Raw genomic sequence first — 18,015 nt, 5'->3', positions numbered from 1 at the left:
GCTAAATTTCCCTTCCTGTTCAACGATGAGTTTCGCAAAAAGTTATAAAGATCATTAGCAAAGAATTTTTCGTTTGTAAATAAGAAACTTATTTACGAAAAACCTTTAACGCTCTTTATAACTTTTTGCAGATCTAATCGTTGAACATGCCCGTCTCTAGCATCCAACATCATTTACAAATATACTTGTCCCAAGTGCGAGCTGGGAACCTACGTTGGATGTACGAGACGGCTACTGAAAGTCCGTGTCTGTAGTCATCAGGCCGTCAGTTATAGGACGGGATGCTGATTGTCCAGGCCTGAATTATCAAATATAAGAAATCACTCTGCAATCTGCAAAACGCAGATTGATATGAAAAACTTCGAAATAATAGCCTCAGCCCAACACGAGGACGAGCTTACGACTTTAGAGTCAATTTTCATTAAAGCACTCGTTCCTCGTTAAATGCCCAGACGTCCTCAACACCCTTGTTTATTTTGTGATTTGTCTGCTGTTCTCTTTGTTTTCGAGTAGTATTACCTTTTTCTATATATATATATATATATATATATATATATATATATATATATATATATATATATATATATATATGTGTGTGTGTGTGTGTGTGTGTGTGTGTGTGTGTATGTGTGTATAGACAGTCTATATATTTTGCGTGTGTGGGTGTGTCTGTGAGAGAGAGAGAGAGAGAGAGAGAGAGAGAGAGAGAGAGAGAGAGAGAGAGAGAGAGAGAGAGAACATTTTATCATAATTAAGCAGACCCATTTATTGGTCCATTGTTAAAGACCGAGTTACGTCGGTGGAGAGCTTTTCCAGTAAGTAGTATACCTAGTACTGACAACTGATTCATTACCCCAGTGGTTATCGAAGTTCATATTTACTCTTCCCGTTATGAGATACAGTAATAAGTAGCGATTCAGTATGTGACCGTTACATGGGACTTCGGAAGTGCTCATTTTACGTAATGTTCTCGCATGCCATTCGTTTTGAATTGTTTGTAATGATTGTAGCCCTCGTGTCCAGGAATTGAAAGCTTATATCATCTAATGAACTGAGCTGTGGTGTGATAGGTAGGAACTCGCAGTCAGTTAAGGGGAGCAAGAAAGGCCGCCATATTTCTCTCAAATCATCTTCTTAAAATTAAACTACAATATAACAGCCACTACAGTTCCTACAGGAGTTTAATCATTTTGTTACCTGTCGGTTTACATAGAAGGAACCGGTAAAACACCGGTTAAAACCGGTAAAATACACCAGTTAATGCTTGCCAAGAGTAGCGATCACTGTCGCCTTTGTTCTGCAATGAATTGTCGCCGTCCTTTGGGTCGAGTCTGCTACCGGCTTCCTTTTGTCGTATAAAATTATTTCCATTGAAAGTCGAAACAGTTCAAACTTTTGCGCAGTTCGAGCTAACTTCTGCTATAAGTTGGTGCCTTTGCATTTTTGTTGGAAAATTCAATTTTTTCGGGGGTGTCAAAATTAATACTTCTTTCAAACCTTTTCGTGAAATAATTTAGATATGAGACAGGTAGCATCAAGCACAATTATGCCAATTAAATAGCACATCGAAAATGACCATTTTTGTCAGTTGCTTTCAGTTTTGGACGAGACATTATAGTTGTTATCATATCATTTCTTGTAAGGTTTGTGGTCTTAAAATACTTTGTAGACTGAGTCATTAATTTGCTCACTGTCATTCTGCCATGAAATTCAAGTTAAGCTCACTTGGGAAAAATGGCGTTTATTTCCTTTAACAATCTAAAGATCAACACACTGCGAATGGAAGGGAACAAATATACGACAAAGTATTATGGGGCTTTAATATAAAACATATAAAAGCAAATGATATATACATAAGAGTATATATAAAATTTGTACATAATATACATTATTTGGCACATTTCATGGTGTGATTCACAAATGCACTCTGAAGTGTGAAGCAATTTTGAAATGAACATAAACGATGCAACTGTACAATAAATACAATAAAGATAACAATAATAAACTGTATAATGTAAATATTAACAATGAGATCCATACAAGAGCCTATAACCTATTATCACAAGTGGCAGAAGATTCTGAACCAACATGGCTAAGCAATGATGCATTTAATACTTATACCCACCTTCATAGCACATCATCATCAACACAGCAGAATCCTCCCATACTCAACAGGTACATCTACAAAAACCTATGTCAAAATGACACGAATCTTTAAGCAGGTACACTCGTGTAGATTTTGTGAAAGTGAGAAGAACGAAGTATCTATAACAAGGCAATATATAAAATTTTCCACAAAAAGGGCGGATGAAAAATTGAAAAAAATAAAAAATAAAAGTTTGGAAATTATTAACACCCGCCTGTAATGCCTACTAAAATTTTGATAGTTGAAATTGTCTTTTGATAATTATGTGACGAGTTTCTAAAATACTGAATTACAACGGCTATGAAAAGAGTATTATGTTTTGGGTTTAAACCTAGACATATAAAACTCACAATCATGACAATACGTAGAGGGAGGGTTAACACATTTCTTTCTACACAGATTGCACGGTTGTAGTGCACTGTTGGAACTTGGGGCACCACTTGGTTTTTTGGTGACCTTGTTTACGGTCGAATAAATGGCAGATGGGTCAAGTGGACCACAAAAGTGGCTAGGGACACTTTTGACACCACCACGGCCTATACTGCCATACCCAGAACCATGCTGCTGTTGCTGTGGCTGCTGGTGAGAATGGCCATGAATAGGTTGCTGCTGGTTACTGTATGATCCGAATCCATTGTAACTGGTTGGCTGGCCATTTGTCACATGAGACTGGTGCATTGTTGGATGAATTTTCTGGTGGTGTACCTGCGAATGATTCTGTGGTTGTCCTTGTGAATGGTTAGGATGAGGCACACGTTGATAAGGAGGGTATATCCTCTCTGTCTCGGTGTGATGCTGGAACCCAAGACTGCTGTTCTGACGTATCATTGCAGGATATGGAACCGTTGGTTGCCTCTGAGATTGCTGTTGCTGTGGTGGTTGTTGTTGCTGCTGCTGCTGCTGTTGCTGATAATGCTGTGGTGGTGGTGGTGGCTGATTAATGTGCCTCTGCTGCGGCTGTTGTGGCAAGGATCTAGGCTGATGTTGACCAGGTATCAAATGTGGCATTTGTGAAGGATGCAAACCACTTGAAAGAGGTCGCTGTGACTGACCTTGAGAGTGAACTGCCTGAGCCGTCTGGCTGTGAGGACCCACTGGCTTACATACACTTGGTGGTGGTTGGTAAGGTGGTGGCAATCTAACTGCACCATTATTTTGAGCTGATTGAGAGTATGGTTGTACTGCAGGTTGGTGGTTATGAGATGATGTATTATGATTTTGATGTGATGGAACATTAGTGTGTGGTTGTGGCTGGGTGGGGTACTGAGATTGTGAAGTTCCAGGAGGCGTAGAGAAAGATGGCTGAATGGGCTGAGCATGGTGAGTAGATAAGTGAACTGGAGGAGCAGGATAACCTTGTGATGTATGGCTTTGGGAGGGATGATTTTGAGGGAACTGATGCTGAATAGTCTGGGACTGGGTTGAACTATGATAATGTGGACTAGCTTGAGGAGTAGAAACAGTTTTATTTTGAGACTGGCTGCTTGTTCTTGAACTTACAGATTCTCCACATGATGATGTATCAGTGTCTGACAATGATGCAGAGGAAGTAAGTGCTGATTTCAAGACCCTTTCTAGAATTGGGTTGGGAATATATGCATCTTCTTCTTCATCTTCAGCAGTTGCTACTAATACCACCTGATCACAGAATGTTACACTTTTCTTGGACTTCTTCTTTTTAGCTCCTTCACTGCTAGTTGTATCAGTACTTGTGTTTAATTCAGAATCATCTTTGGCACTCTCATTAACACCATCTTTCCCACTTGTATTAGTACTCTCACAATGTTCTGCTCTGGCACGATACGAAGAGCTTAACCTACTCTCGTGTCCGCTGTGGGAAGGGAACTGTAATGAATTACACTGAGTGTACTCTCTTGTAAAGAGTTCTTTACTAACAGTGTGTTGACACTCGCTGGTTTCTTCACGGGTAGATGTAGCTGGTGGATGCTGAACTGTCAATCTATTGTCCACTTCATCCATATCAACAGGTTTTGGTGTCCCACTAATATTAACATTTTCAAATTTGGAAGCCAAATTTTTAACAGAATTAGTAGTTTCAGTTGGGGTTTCTTTAACCTCATTTTGTGACCCCTGTCCAGGTCCATTTTGATCTAGTTTCTTTTGCATGGCTGCCTGTTTCGCTTGCAGTTCCTGCAGCCAGTCACCACTGCTTTTGCATGGGGATGACTTAACCCGATCGTCAATTGAGATGCCAGAGTTCTCTTTGTTTTCTATCATTTGCTGACGCTTCTGCTGTAACTGTGCAAGCAAGCTTGAGGGCTCTGGGCTTTCATGGGCCTCGGGTATAGCCCTGGACACTGGAGGAGGAGGGGGTAGGAGTCCCCTGATCTTTAAATCCTCCACAGCCTCTTCCAAGGGAGGAGGAGGAGGAGGAAAGTCCTCACTGCTTTGTCTGGAGTGTGAGATTTCAGGCCATTCACCTGACATGATTTTGGAAGTATACTGATTCTGTGGGGAATACATCTCTGATTGTTGTTGCTGCTGCATGGGTGGCTGTGAGTGGAACAACTGTTGTGGAGCCTGTTGGAAATGCTGCTGTTGATGATACTGTGGATGAAATTGTTGCTGGTTTAGCTGCTGTTGAGGTTGTTGGTAATTGGTTGGATGAATGGATTCTTGTGGCACAGCCTCCTGATGGACATCTGCACAAACAGTGATCTGAGTGGGAGTGCCAGGTGAAGGTTGCTGGATCTGGTGATCTGGATAATGTGGCCCGGCATAAGGAAGGGAATTATTCTGATATGGCTCATACTGTGGCATGTGCATGTATGGGAGTGACTGAGGCTCTGTCTTCAGCATGTTGCTATTATTATTGTTGTTGATTATTTCTGGAGTATAGCATCGTGGTGGAAGTGCTGGAGGATTGTCTGCTTCAGCCTCATTGTGAGGTAAAGGATATGGTGGTCTCTTGTCTCTCTTTTTCTCTTCCTTTCTACTGGTCTTCTCATTTTTCTGTGTAAGCTGTGAAGTAATGCGCTGTGGTATGGGAGGAGGAACTTTAGTTGCAGTACTAAGTTTGACAGGCGAAAGACCTTTACCTACACTGCCATGAAAACTCTTTCTCATCAGTTTACTTCTTTCAAGATTTGGGTTACTGTATTCCAAATGTCCTTCACTCAGATACCCTGCCATTGTCTTTTCTCCTGATGGCGTTGTTGGTCGAGATAAACTTCTAACTTCTAGGTCATCTGCAGTAGTTTTAGGGTTTTCTCCATCTTTGCCTTCTCGTAGATCAGGCATACTCCTGTTCTTTCGACGGATTAGGCCTCCCATGAGGAGCTTCCTTCTAACCTTATGCTGTTTCTTACCTATAGGTTTCTCTTCTTTCACTTCAACAATAGCATTAACATCTTCCTTCTCCAAACTTTTCTTGGAACTCTTAGAGCTATGATCACTAGAGTAATCACTGTCAACTCCCCGATTCTTGCTGCTCTTCTTATCTTTGTGAGTTTTATCTTTGGATTTGTCACTGCTCTTCTTTTCCTTGGAGGTCTTTTCCAGCTGGATGTCCACTTCATCCTTCTTAGATAATCCAATCTTGTCACCAGAAATTTTCTTTCCTTTCTTTTTGGGAAGTGTAGCATATATTTCAATGTTTGTGCTCTGAAGCTTTTCTGCTGTCTGAGCCAATGTAACTGCTGTATCGAGTTGATCCTGTGACCTTGCCTGTGATCCATTAGAGGCATCACGCGAACCTTGTCTACTGTGATGGACTGATCCTTCTCGTGAACCCTGGCGACTTGTTCTGGACCTTTGGGAATCCCTTGATCCTTGTCGACTATGATGGGGAACATCTGGAAATAAAGTTTGGCATAAATAATTCTGCAATAACAGTGATCAGAGTTTTCTTCTAGCAAAATCTTCCTCATGCAAGTGTTGTAAATGTGTAGGAGCAACTGAATCTGTGCATCACAAACATCTAGAAATGAAATTCCTACCTTTATTTTTCAAAACAGAAACTAATCAATGAGTGAAAAGATAAATTTGGCATTAACAATTTTCAATATATACATATGCACACATACACAAAACACATGAATGAAGAAAGCGCCTGAAAAGTTGGTTAGGTTGGTTGAAATGATGTACAAAAGAATGACAGCGCTAAAAGCAGCCTGTGGCAAAAAGAAATGTTATTTCAGAGTTGATCTGCATCAAGGACCGGCTTTTCTAGTGATGGATTTATTGAGCAAAAGGATAAAGAATGAAAATCTATGGAAATTGTTATATGCAGATTGCGGAATTGCAAAGAAGGGTGTGAGGGTGGCAGGAAACTCTTGAATGGGGTGGTATAAGGATAAATGTGGTTAAAACTGAGGATATAGTGCCCAGCAAGCAGGGAGGAGTTAGGTTATTCATGCAAAACAGAAGAAAGAATTTCAGGAGGGTTTGAAGCTGAGGTTGGAAAGAGGCCAAAAGGTACAGTACTTGGGAGAAATTGGGGACGGAGGCAGGGGTAGTGCGTGATAAAATGCCAAATAAACTAAAAAGAAAGATCAACTGTACCATAATCAGAGCAGTGATGATGTGTGGTTAAAAAAAAATGGACATAAGACGGGAAGAAGAACAGAAACTGGAGTAAACAGAAATGGTTTAGCTGATAAGAATTCTGAGGATTTCCTTGCATGAGAGGCCGGAAATTGAAAAGGCCAGAGGTCCTGGAATGGTAAAATTGACTATAAGAGATTCGAGATCCAGATGGTTTGGCATGTGGTAAGGATAAGTGACGAGGAAGAAATGAAAGGGGTTGAATGGATCTGTTAGGGGTAGAAGGTAGAAAGGGAGCCAAGGAATAGATGGCATCATTAAGATGAAGGGGGGGATGGGATTTCGAAAAGAAAGGTTTAGCCGAGGAAAATGCTTTCAATACAAGTAGTTGAAGAAGGCACATTAAGGCAAAGGACCCTGTAGATTAGGGATAACAGTGGGGATGAGGAAGAAGTGTGCATGTGTAATATATATATATACACATATCATAACTGAACATTACCTGAGGAATCTAATATCAAACAAGCCCTGTTTTAAGTACAATATTTTTTTGGTTTAACTCACCCATTTTATATTGTCCTTCCCATGCTGCAGTCTCCTCCTGGATCAAAATTCTCCTATGCAAAGATCGACCACGCATGACACAAGTGTTATGCTTCATTCGAGCAAAAGTCAGTGAGTGGGCATTGTTATATGGAGCATCCATAGCTGCACGAGTTTTAGCAGCAGCTGCATTGCATAAATCCAATGCACCCTGGAATGAAGAAAAGAAATTTACATTAAATCTTTTGTTTAAAGTTTGCCATACCACACTGCAATAGCTAAACTCTTGTCTTATACTCTTGCTTTAGATTGGTTTTTCTATGTTGTTTTAGCCTCTACATTCTGATTTATATATTGATTTAATAATAATGAAAAGAAAAATACTAACAGGCAGATCACCAGCCTCTTCCCTTGCTCGAGCTTCCTCCAGCAAAGAATCGGCTGCAAGGCAAAGTGCTTCACAGTTGCTTCCAGCTTCACTTTCTGTGAGTGTGCTGATACTGCTGTTGTCCTGCTGGCTTCCACCTGTATATGTTCCAGGACTGTCACTTGTCTGAACTCCTTCTGGTATTTGCTGAAGCTGGCAAGGAATGAAAAATATTTAGCATGTATGTAAGATTTACATGGGCTGTGTATACAATATTTTAGAAGTTTTAAATGACTATCAGCATTCTTAGAAATTGTTGTTTGAAATATTTATAAATATAAGCAATTTCAACCATAACATGGTGTTCTGTAACCGCACTTACCTGTAAATTGTGCTTCAGGTTCTGCTGAATTGGGTAAGAATCATTTGAAGACAAGGAGTAGGAGTCATACCCAGGGTCATATTGCCCACTAGTGCCTGTATTTGATGACTGTCCAGAATTACTATTGTTGCTGTTAAGCACATGCTGTGGAACACCTATACCCAGGTTAGCATACTCTGGGTGATCTGAGCGAGATGGACTGGATGGTGGTTTAGTTGTTGGTGATGATGGTTGCCGTCCTGTTTTACCAACAATGAAAATATATGGATTCTCCAAGGATGTAGATGAAGATGATGAAGCGCTGTTCCTATCTCCACTCCAGTTTCCGGAATCTCGTCGACGTGGTACGTTACCTCCCTCAGGCATTTTAAGTCCATCTTTTTCAAACTGTTCCAAGGAGGAATTACTGTTTCGATTACCGTGCTGGTTATAGCCACTGCAGCTAACTGATCTCTGTCTTTCTTGTCTCTGGCCATCATTCCTTCTTCCAGCATATACAGAGTCATCAGAGTCAAGTCGTCCTCTTCCTGTTATATTTGGTTTGTTTGGCAAGACAGAGCCCTTCTGTTTAATGCTTTCCATTTGCCTGCGATAGTTGGATGCATTAGTTTCAAATACATCATCATTATGTCCTTCACTCACACCATCCTGGTACATCTGACTGTGTATGGAATGGATGTTTTGATAATCTCTGTGACTGTCATTTTGAGCAGCTATCTCTGGACTGGGGGTGACAGCTCTGCGTGGGGCAGGCCCTCCAGTACCATCAGCGCATTTTTCAGGATTTGGAGTAACAGCACGCCTGGCATTTGTCTGAGAATATGGTTCCCCTGACAGTGATGTTTTCTGGGGAGATGACTGTGATGAGCGATTATGATTTCTGTGGCCAGGGACCAAAGTAACAGATCTCGGTGCAGTTTCTACAGGTACTGGTGTGCCACTTGGATTAGCATATAACAGAAGAAGTGGTTGAAAGTGCCCTCTTCTGCATTTGTCCACCACTTGTTCCCAGTGTGGGCCTATTTCTCGTACAGTTGCATCATCAAAGTATATCCATACTCGAAGCTTGGTGTGGTAGAAAAAAGTTGAGTAATGCTTTCCATAATAGGTGACCACTCCAACCAGTTGATGCTGAGTGTGCTGAGCCCAAGCATCATCAATGACACTCTGGAAAACATCTCGTAAACGTAACGTTGTTCCTACTGTGGCAAATACTGCCATAATGTGTTCTAATGTTGGTCTCTCTGAATCCCATACCACTCCAATGGAAACAATCTCCGGTCGGTTCATCAGAGTTCTGCAGATCTGAATCTTGGCACCACATGCACTCTATTGATAGAAAGAGAAAATGTATTATTAGCTAAGTTGTTTGTTCGAACTATGATTTTTTTTTATAACTGCTTAGTTAAAAATATACAAGGAAAAAAGAAATTATATCAAAACTGTGACAAATATACAAGGAAAAAGGAAATTCTATCAAAACTATACAAGGAAAAAAGAAATTATATCAAAACTGTTACAAATATACAAGGAAAAAGGAAATTCTATCAAAACTGTGAAGTTAAAGTAATTGATCCACTTACTGGACAGTCTCTAATATCTCCCATACCACCAGCCTTCTTCAAGAGCTGCCCAAACATATCAAGGGCCACTTGTTGAGGCTGAGAATTGTTCGTCTCTTGCATTTGCCGAGCCTGAGCTGTGAGAGCTGAAGCAGAAACATAGTGTACCATCTGAGTGAAAGGTAGAGGCTCAGAAGTTGCACCACATTCTCCACAGACACTCTGCTCTATCAAGGTCATGGCAAATCGTTGATGGGGAATACAATGACGTGCATTGCACATGTCTTCTGCCTCTCCACTGGCAATGTGGAAGTGAATTCGAAGGAGAATGTTTTCGAAGCACTCTGCGGCATCGTCCATGAAGCCCAACTGAAATCTTTGCTGGTTGTAAAACGTCTGTGCTAAGGCACGTCGGAGAGCATCTGGTGGAAGGGCCGATTCATGGCTGTACTGGAGCTGCGAAAACAGTTCCTGAAAGAAAAATGTCAAAATTAAACTCTGAATATTAATTTGAAGTCTGGTTACCAATTTCATTACTACTGTAACAGTGAAAATGCTTACATTGTTAAAAGCTGGTACCACAGATATACATTTAATTTATCAATAATGGAGTGATAATGCCAAGTTATCATTAAATAAATAATGAGCAACCTCACGAAAACTATAGAGACCAAATTTACAGCCATACTTTCAATGCAGCCCATATCAATTCTCAGCTCTGTTAGAACTAAAAACCAATTAAAAATACATGATCACCGAAATCAATTACACTTATGATCTATGCAGTCTGGCAACCAAAGTTTCCTCCCCGTAAACCCCCACTCACTCTAAAGCTCAATTCAATTCTAATTCGATTTGTTAATTTATGCTGTCAACCCAAGCACTGGGTCACTGTTGGCCATTCAGTGCTGAAAACAATGAAAAGGGGATAGAGAGATCTACGAAATAAATGAGATGAAGTACTGTAAATTTTTTTTTTTTTGTATCGTCCTAAATCTTAGACGAAGTAAAATGTCGTACGATTGCCAGGTATTGTAATTTTTTTTTTTTTCAATTTCCTAAGTCATACATGTCGGTAAGTTGTGAATTCACAATTAACAATTTTCCCTGTGGGTATATAGATATGACCTCTTTTATGCATTGGTATCATTTGTAATCTATATGAAATTATTTTTTTTTCTACAATGCTTAGTTCAAAGCATGGTGGGACAAGGTTGTCATTGGTGCTGCCAATAACGACGCGCACAACTTTCTACTTGATGTGGTCATCGAAACACCTTTACAGCACATAACAGACATAGTTCAACAGTTATAAAAATTGTCAAAATAGACATGAATTGCAAACATTTTTGTTTTTAATTTGGAGTTTTAGGCTATGCTAAAATTGCCCATGTGTTGAAATAATGATGTAATGACCTAACAAAAAATCCTACTAAAGTATTTATTTTTTAAGACTACTTATTCTTTATTAATAGATGATGGTGATTCTTGAAATTATATCGAAGATAATTATTGATGTACATAGATGATATTATTAACGTCAAGACCTACACAGCACAATTTTTTTTCCTGACGAAGAATGTTATTTTCATAATAACGGTCCCTTCGCTTGATTTTGGTTTATAATTTATTCATAAGGTAAATTAAAGTGCAAGAATGTGTGGATAACTCTATATACTTTCCCGGCAGGAAATTTTGGTATAGAAATGTGAATGCTAAATGCAATGTATTTTTAGCAAGCCTAGGCACAGGAAGCAAATCTTAGTTGCGTCACAGAAAGGGCATCCCCACACATTAATGGTTGCGGTTTGGCTACTTTAGTATTTGTTTTTTGGCGTCAAATCGTAGGCAAACGAGACTATTCATTGGTGCATTCTAGCAGCATCATAATGTTAAGAAAATCTCTTCGTTTTTTTATTACAATTTTGACATTGGAACCATTGGTTGATGAAGACATTTTTGGTCGAACTCCTTGGCGATGGAAAAACGAGTCTTGGAAAGGTTTCGCCACTGTTTTTCCGAAATTTGGCCATGCGTGCTGTTTACTTGCAATTTAGATGTATATGACATATTGTTTTCGCATTCAACGAAGACATTGCATGTGCAATCCTTATGTAGTTACGCAGTATCACTTCTGAGCTTGGGTGTACAGTACAGGCATCTAAAAGGTGGTACTAGGAGAAAACCTGATAGTTGCACTAAAAATAATAATTAGAGAGGTTGGACAGTAAGGCTGAAGAAAGAAAGCAGGAATGGAGGTCAAATAAATGGCTAAAAAGTGGGTTCAGTTAAGGACGCTGCAAACACCCTTTAGTAATGCTTACAGTACACCACGTGACGTGCACTGACGGCACTATATTCCTACGGAGCCAGCGTGGTTCTGCACCCTCCCTTCCCTTCCCAATCATTCCGTTGGGCAACATTCCAAGAGCGGTGAACACCGAGAATGGAAGGAATCCTGTGGTTGTCTGGCATTCCAGCCACGTCAAAGCGAGATGTTTAACGAGAGGAACAAAAGTCTCTTCCCGCTCCTTTTCGACCGCTTAAACAACAAGACGCCTATCGAGAACTGGAATGCCGACATTCCAGGTCCTAATGTGACATTTTGGGAAAGTACTGTACTTCAATTTGTTGCGTAGGTTGTTGGAACCATTTCTGAAGACAGCTTTAACTGACTGCCGGATACGCGTTATTCATATTTGTTCCTTGTGTTTCTTTTATCAAGAGTAATAATTCTGAAAGACTCATCAACCTTTCACTGGAAGGAAACCGGGAAAGAAAACAAAGAATGGTCCAATGCGCAAGAATGAACAAGGCATTCCATCCGTTTGGAATGGAAAGATGGAAAGGGGGCTGAGGGCTGGGAAAAGAAAATAGGAAAGAAAATCGCAGGAGGGTGGAAGGCATGTGGCTGAAGAGGGCTTTTGAAACTGAGAATAATGGATGACACTGAATGAATTCCAGTCCATCGAGCTCACGTGGCACGACTAGAGTTGTGGATTGTTCATCACCTGAATGGGTGTTGTTGGTCTAGTAACCTCCTCACGGGACGTATCATTTCTGAACGGTAAGTTTACGTCAAAAACATGAATAATTTATTCAGCTCTCTCTCTCTCTCTCTCTCTCTCTCTCTCTCTCTCTCTCTCTCTCTCTCTCCAAGTTTCCATCTTATTAGACGACAGCATAATTCAAGTGATCGTCTGACGAATTGATAATACTGATAAATATTCCCTGTTGAAACTGGATGTTATAGATATTTGATAGAGAAAAATCGAGGGGTCCTTTAACAATACCGTTACATATTTTTCAAACTTAATTTGGCGTTGCAGCCCTGTGCCATCAACTTAACCAATCTATGCCTGTCGCTCGAATCGCGAGGATGCCTCGGTACTGGAAACTTACAACTTGCATTGTATGCAGAAAAGAACAGGCAGTCTGAATAAGTACTGGCTCACACTGAACACATTCTCAGGGTGTCTGGGCGTGGCCACGGTCTGGGACGCCTTGAATGTCGAGACCCCTCTCCAGTATTGGGTGAATGGGCAGAACTCGGGTGGTGGTGGTGGTGGTATGGTGGGGTGGGGAGAGATTTCATTATTGCCATGTCATTCATTTAGGAGTTGCTCTGAGAAGAAAGATGGAAATATGGGGAAAAAAACCATCAGCAATGACAAAATATAATGCTACAATGGAAATAAGTTCATAAAGAGCGAACGTTTATCCTCTACACGCACAGCCATCCCATAAATGCCTGTATCACACACAGCATGGAAGGAATCTGTAAATGAGTGGCTGCAAGCTGTTTAGCGCATTTGTATTTCTGTTTTAATAACCGTAATGAGACCGCTTTTATCTTTCCCATATGAAGACCCAGTGAGGATGGGAATTTACTATCAAGAAACGCTTGAGCCCTGGCAGGGGAAAGTGTTCCGTGATTTTCTTTTTATAATTAAAAAGACCCCAATAAAGGGGAAAGAAGAGACCACAAATCCAAGAGAACAGATGCGAAACGAGGGTCATTTTGTCAGGCTCCAACCAGCGCACTTAGTCAAAGGGGGTCTCGGGAGAGCGACGCGGCTTATACCAAACATAATTTCTTCATTGTGCGAATAATCTAATATCTAATTATACGTAAGGGCAATACTGCAATTAAAATATTGCTTGAAATAGCACACTAATCAAGGTAACGTGAGAGAGCTTTCCTCACGTGCTGCCGAATCTGCGTTTACCTTACGGGGATGGTAAGAACAAAAACCATTAACAAGAGAGTTTATATATGATGATTATCAATATTTTTGTAAGGAAATAAAGCCAATGTGGAGGTGTATAGCTCAGTATGCTTCCAAGCAAGAGAACACACTACCCAATTTGCAATTAATTAGTCAAACCCAAAATGAAAAAGAGACCCGAAAGAAGCGTTAACTGTAAATTCCCCTTTCCAACAGAAGAAGAGAACTAGGAAATTCCAGGATCGAGCCACCACAGTCAGCGAGCTGCCTTCGACAACGGAAATGTGTTAACGGTGTCAGTACCCCCTCCCCCGTCCCCACCCAAATCATTTGACTTAATTTTGGTGGTGCAACTTGGAAGGGGGAATAGTTCTGATATTCTTCTTGTACATTTTATTCTACACGGGTTACGGAGGGGTATTGTGGCCAATGTAACGTATTTATAAAGTTAATAATACAGTAAACTGATCATTGACGGAGCTTGGTCCTTTGCTTAATCCATATATACAGGCAGTAAAGATACCACGAAATTCATCTGATTAACAAATAGTAAGCCTCACATAAAGCCATACATAAACCACACAAATCAGAAATTCAGCTCTCTCTCTCTCTCTCTCTCTCTCTTCACAGTAACACAGAGAGGGCCATGAACATCCATATGTGGTAGGAGGCATTTTTTTTATACAAAAGTGATGAATGAAGTTATGTAGGAAAAACTCGCCAAAGCATCCGACGACGAATTATCTCCTCTTCAATGTAATTCATCTGTTTATCTGCCACAAACGTTGGCTTAAGTTTTTTAATGCTGCAGGTTGTCCACGAACGAGAAGAATGTTGGGTTAATGATTTTAAAACGGGAAAACTTGACATTGGAGTAACGTTTCTTGTTGCCCCAGCAGCAAAGGTATTCAAACTGAAGTGTACACACACACACACACACCGGGGGGGAGGGGAAATGGTCAGACATGCTCGCCGTTATCATACAAGAAACAGGTTTTTATACACACATCCAGTTGCCAACCTATTTAATGCAAAAAAAGTCATTGCATATTCTGAAGGAAATTGCCCGAGTAAGTAAAACGTAAGGAAAATACAGGACAGGCAACAGAAAACAAGCATAAAAGTCCATTCACTCGCTCACACACACACACACACACACACACACACACACACACACACACACACACACACACATCTGGTCAAGCGTAACCTTTCCGCCTCAGAAGTAAAAGCAATCGGGTCAAGTCACGTTGTACCACGACCGATTACACAAATCCGAAAGAACATGTGCCCCAAATCCCTTGCGCACACAAAGGAAGGGTTTCAGAAACCTTTGAGCGGATAATCTTGTCAATTTTCCCATGACGTGTTGAGTCAGTTGTTTTGTACTTAGTTCAGCTATGAAATGTAAAATTTGTTTTTATTAAAGACGTAAAGAATTAAAATTTAAGTACATGCGCTTCTGCGGATTTACTTTTGCGGTGTGAATACCATATATTTTAGGGGTGTTTATGGAAAAAAAAAAAAATTGCTCTATCTAGAGGCAGGCCTGTTGAGTGAACGATATTGCTGGTAAAGGCCATTTACCAGTGGTACTTGTTATGAGTATATTACAGTAATCAAACGCCACAATCATAAACTGAGAGAGAGAGAGAGAGAGAGAGAGAGAGAGAGAGAGAGAGAGAGAGAGAAAATGTGTAGCTTGAAAATCGAACTGATCGCATTAAAATTCAGTAAAATGACGGCAGCGGTTGTTAATGGCGGGAATATCTGCTCAGTCCTGAAAGCGGAGAGCTACAAGCCCTATCTGTTACTCCAAGAGGCTCCTCCAGCTGACCAGCCGAGAGACGAGAGAACTAACCGATGGCTTCGGGCAAAGGACTTCTTAGGCTTGTCCCTGTGGCGCACACCTTCGATTTCCGAATTGAAGATAACGAAAGGTTGGTCGGAAAAGGATCGCATTTCCCTCTAGGGCTGAGGTCTCGAGGGGACAAAGGAGAAGACCAGCTTCTCGGCCGACCGGACTTAGCCTATTGCTCATGGTATACTATCTCATGAATGCTAATCAAAGGAAATAGGCGAGATTCTAAAGGAGCTCAGCATTTCCAGGAGTTATAAATAGACCATAAGCTCGAGTTCTTCAGTCTTGAAAAGATGTAAATTACCGAAAACGATTTCATTGTAAATCTAAGGGTGAAATGACCATTCTGACTTTATATGCATTTTAGCATTTTAAAATATGAAGTTCCTTGCTTACCTTGAGTGCTAACCGTAAAGAAAATGTCTGAATGTTCATTGTGGCGGCGATGACAGTAGACCAGGCAGGCTCAAAAATTCCTTATTTAAAAACGTAATCACCATGATAAGATGATGTGGTTCTAGTCAGTCTAGACTTCCCCAACAGCAGGTTGACACTGCTACCCAGACTCAATCATTTTCCATCTATAAAGTTTCAAGTCCCTTTATATTTTATGAATACTGGTGAGCGGATGTCTACGAGTACCCATAGCCCACACCCACAATTGTACGTTATGACCACTCATTAGACTCCAATATTATGATATCTTTGGCTTCTGTTTGTTTAAGTTGTTGGTTTACTTTCATAGTCATTCCCAAGGTCTAGAGGAACTATCGCACAGAAACAATAAACTGCAAGTTTCATTACTGCTTTTAAATGTACCGCACTCTCATAATGAAGTTTCTGGCGACCTCTCGCAGCTCCTCTGCACGACTCTGGGTTACCCTTTCACTCGCCCTTTTTCTTTTTCATCTTGTCTTTCACTGCTTCACAGGTATGAACTTATCCATTTCTCCATTCAACTAAACAACTTACAGCCTTGACATTGTTTTTAAAGGAAATAATGTTCGAAACGAATCGCGGTATCGAGTGAAAGATGCAGGGTGTTGGGTGAACGTTTATGCCGTTTAGTGGTACATTCAACCTCTGAAATCTTGCATCCACCTTTCCACACGGAGGTACAAGACATGGAAAAGAATAACATCAAGGCCAAACTTTTACATTCATTCAGACTTAGACTGACGTTTGCTTTCCTCTTCAGTTTCTTAAGTTGTTTAACTGGTCAACTGAACACAATAAGAAGGGATTTCAGCAGGCCAGCTTTTCAACTGTCATGCATATATATTCTCGTCGTGAACCACACTAATGTTCTCGTTAATTATATTCAGAACGTGATATATTTCACGTTGGAATAAACAAATTTGAGAGCTCAGTCCAGCAAAACGACAGGTCTTAAGTGAGATGAGTCACACAACACCAGTTCGAATGCACTAATCTTTGGTTTCCTTTGCCACAGGTCCGCCATCTGGCTCGCATTACACACACAAAAACCACTGCACAAAATCGCTTATCCCAAACCAAGTTGGTTGTTGTTTGTAATATTTTAACCAATTTCGTTATATCTTTCGAATTTCACATTGTTTACGCCCTACGAAAACGTTGCTTTCAGAACGTCACGAAAGCCAGACTAATCCTCATGCAGCAGCAACAGGTTAATCCAATAGCAATGCACAGGTAGATCCACGGCAACAACAGATCACTCGACACACTTCAGAGAAAGACTGACCGCCTGCAAGGAGCCTGGGGAAGTGAGCGTGTAGGTTGATGAAGACTCCAACTGAAGGAGAGAAAGAGTGTGGGCGATTGTGTGTATGTGCGTGCGCTCTGAACACTATTCCCGAAGAGCGGGACTGGACACACCTGCCCACTAATCCAACGCTATTTCCGTTTTCCTGCCCGCATCCAGCAGGTGCTGTGTCTTCGCATTAAGTCAGGATTAAGTCTTGCAAAGAAGTCTGTCATCGTGTGAACTCTCGATACGTGAAGATTCAATAGCGAAGTATTGACGAGCACGAGATTGAAATGTTGGCAGTTGATTGCAACTGCATTAACTGCAGACCGCAAGGCGAACTTCTGCTACCCTCCAAGTCTCCGACTCAAATACACGCACGGACGAACTTACCTGTACGCTTACTCATTCACATAAAGAATTGCAGTGTTCATATTTAGCGGAGCCATCCATTTTAAAACGTCGCCTACACCACGGGAAATTATTGTATCAAAACTTCTGTCCAATTTATGCTTCACACAAATTCTTGCCACTATTTACATAACACTGCAATTACATTGGAAGGTAACTTTATGCTAAAACTTTTAGCCTTGGATTCTGCCTCTAAAGAGTCTATACTTTTCAGTTACTGTAGTTAATTTGTGCTTTTGATCATTCCTATCAATTCAGGGTGCCCTCTGAAAACTTTGCATT

The 18,015-nt window shown here is 40.7% G+C and overlaps 1 protein-coding gene and 1 long non-coding RNA gene across 4 annotated transcripts in view; one reads left to right on the top strand and one right to left on the bottom strand.

Moving 5' to 3' along the window:
- LOC136855640 (uncharacterized) overlaps positions 1 to 18,015 on the top strand; it is a 169,207-nt gene that overhangs the window by 64,349 nt on the left and 86,843 nt on the right. The gene's annotated exons all lie outside the window — the stretch shown is intronic.
- ec (echinus) overlaps positions 1,804 to 18,015 on the bottom strand; it is a 483,333-nt gene continuing 467,121 nt past the window's right edge. For 2 of the 3 annotated variants that reach the window (XM_067132826.1, XM_067132827.1), the window contains 5 exons: positions 9,528 to 9,977; positions 7,945 to 9,273; positions 7,584 to 7,775; positions 7,217 to 7,406; positions 1,804 to 5,961 (listed from right to left, as the gene is read on the bottom strand). In XM_067132826.1, coding sequence (XP_066988927.1) covers positions 2,459 to 5,961; positions 7,217 to 7,406; positions 7,584 to 7,775; positions 7,945 to 9,273; positions 9,528 to 9,977 — 5,664 coding nt within the window. In that variant the 3' untranslated portion in view covers positions 1,804 to 2,458. Of the gene's footprint in view, positions 5,962 to 7,216; positions 7,407 to 7,583; positions 7,776 to 7,944; positions 9,274 to 9,527; positions 9,978 to 15,992; positions 17,693 to 18,015 lie in introns of those variants that run through there. The other variant, XM_067132828.1, reaches the window with a different exon arrangement.

The sequence above is a fragment of the Macrobrachium rosenbergii genome, chromosome 32 (genome assembly GCF_040412425.1).
Source record: "Macrobrachium rosenbergii isolate ZJJX-2024 chromosome 32, ASM4041242v1, whole genome shotgun sequence".
Taxonomy (NCBI): Eukaryota; Metazoa; Arthropoda; class Malacostraca; order Decapoda; family Palaemonidae; genus Macrobrachium; species Macrobrachium rosenbergii.
The sequence above is the reverse complement of the archived record's forward strand: the minus strand, read 5'-3'. Positions and strand labels throughout refer to the sequence as shown.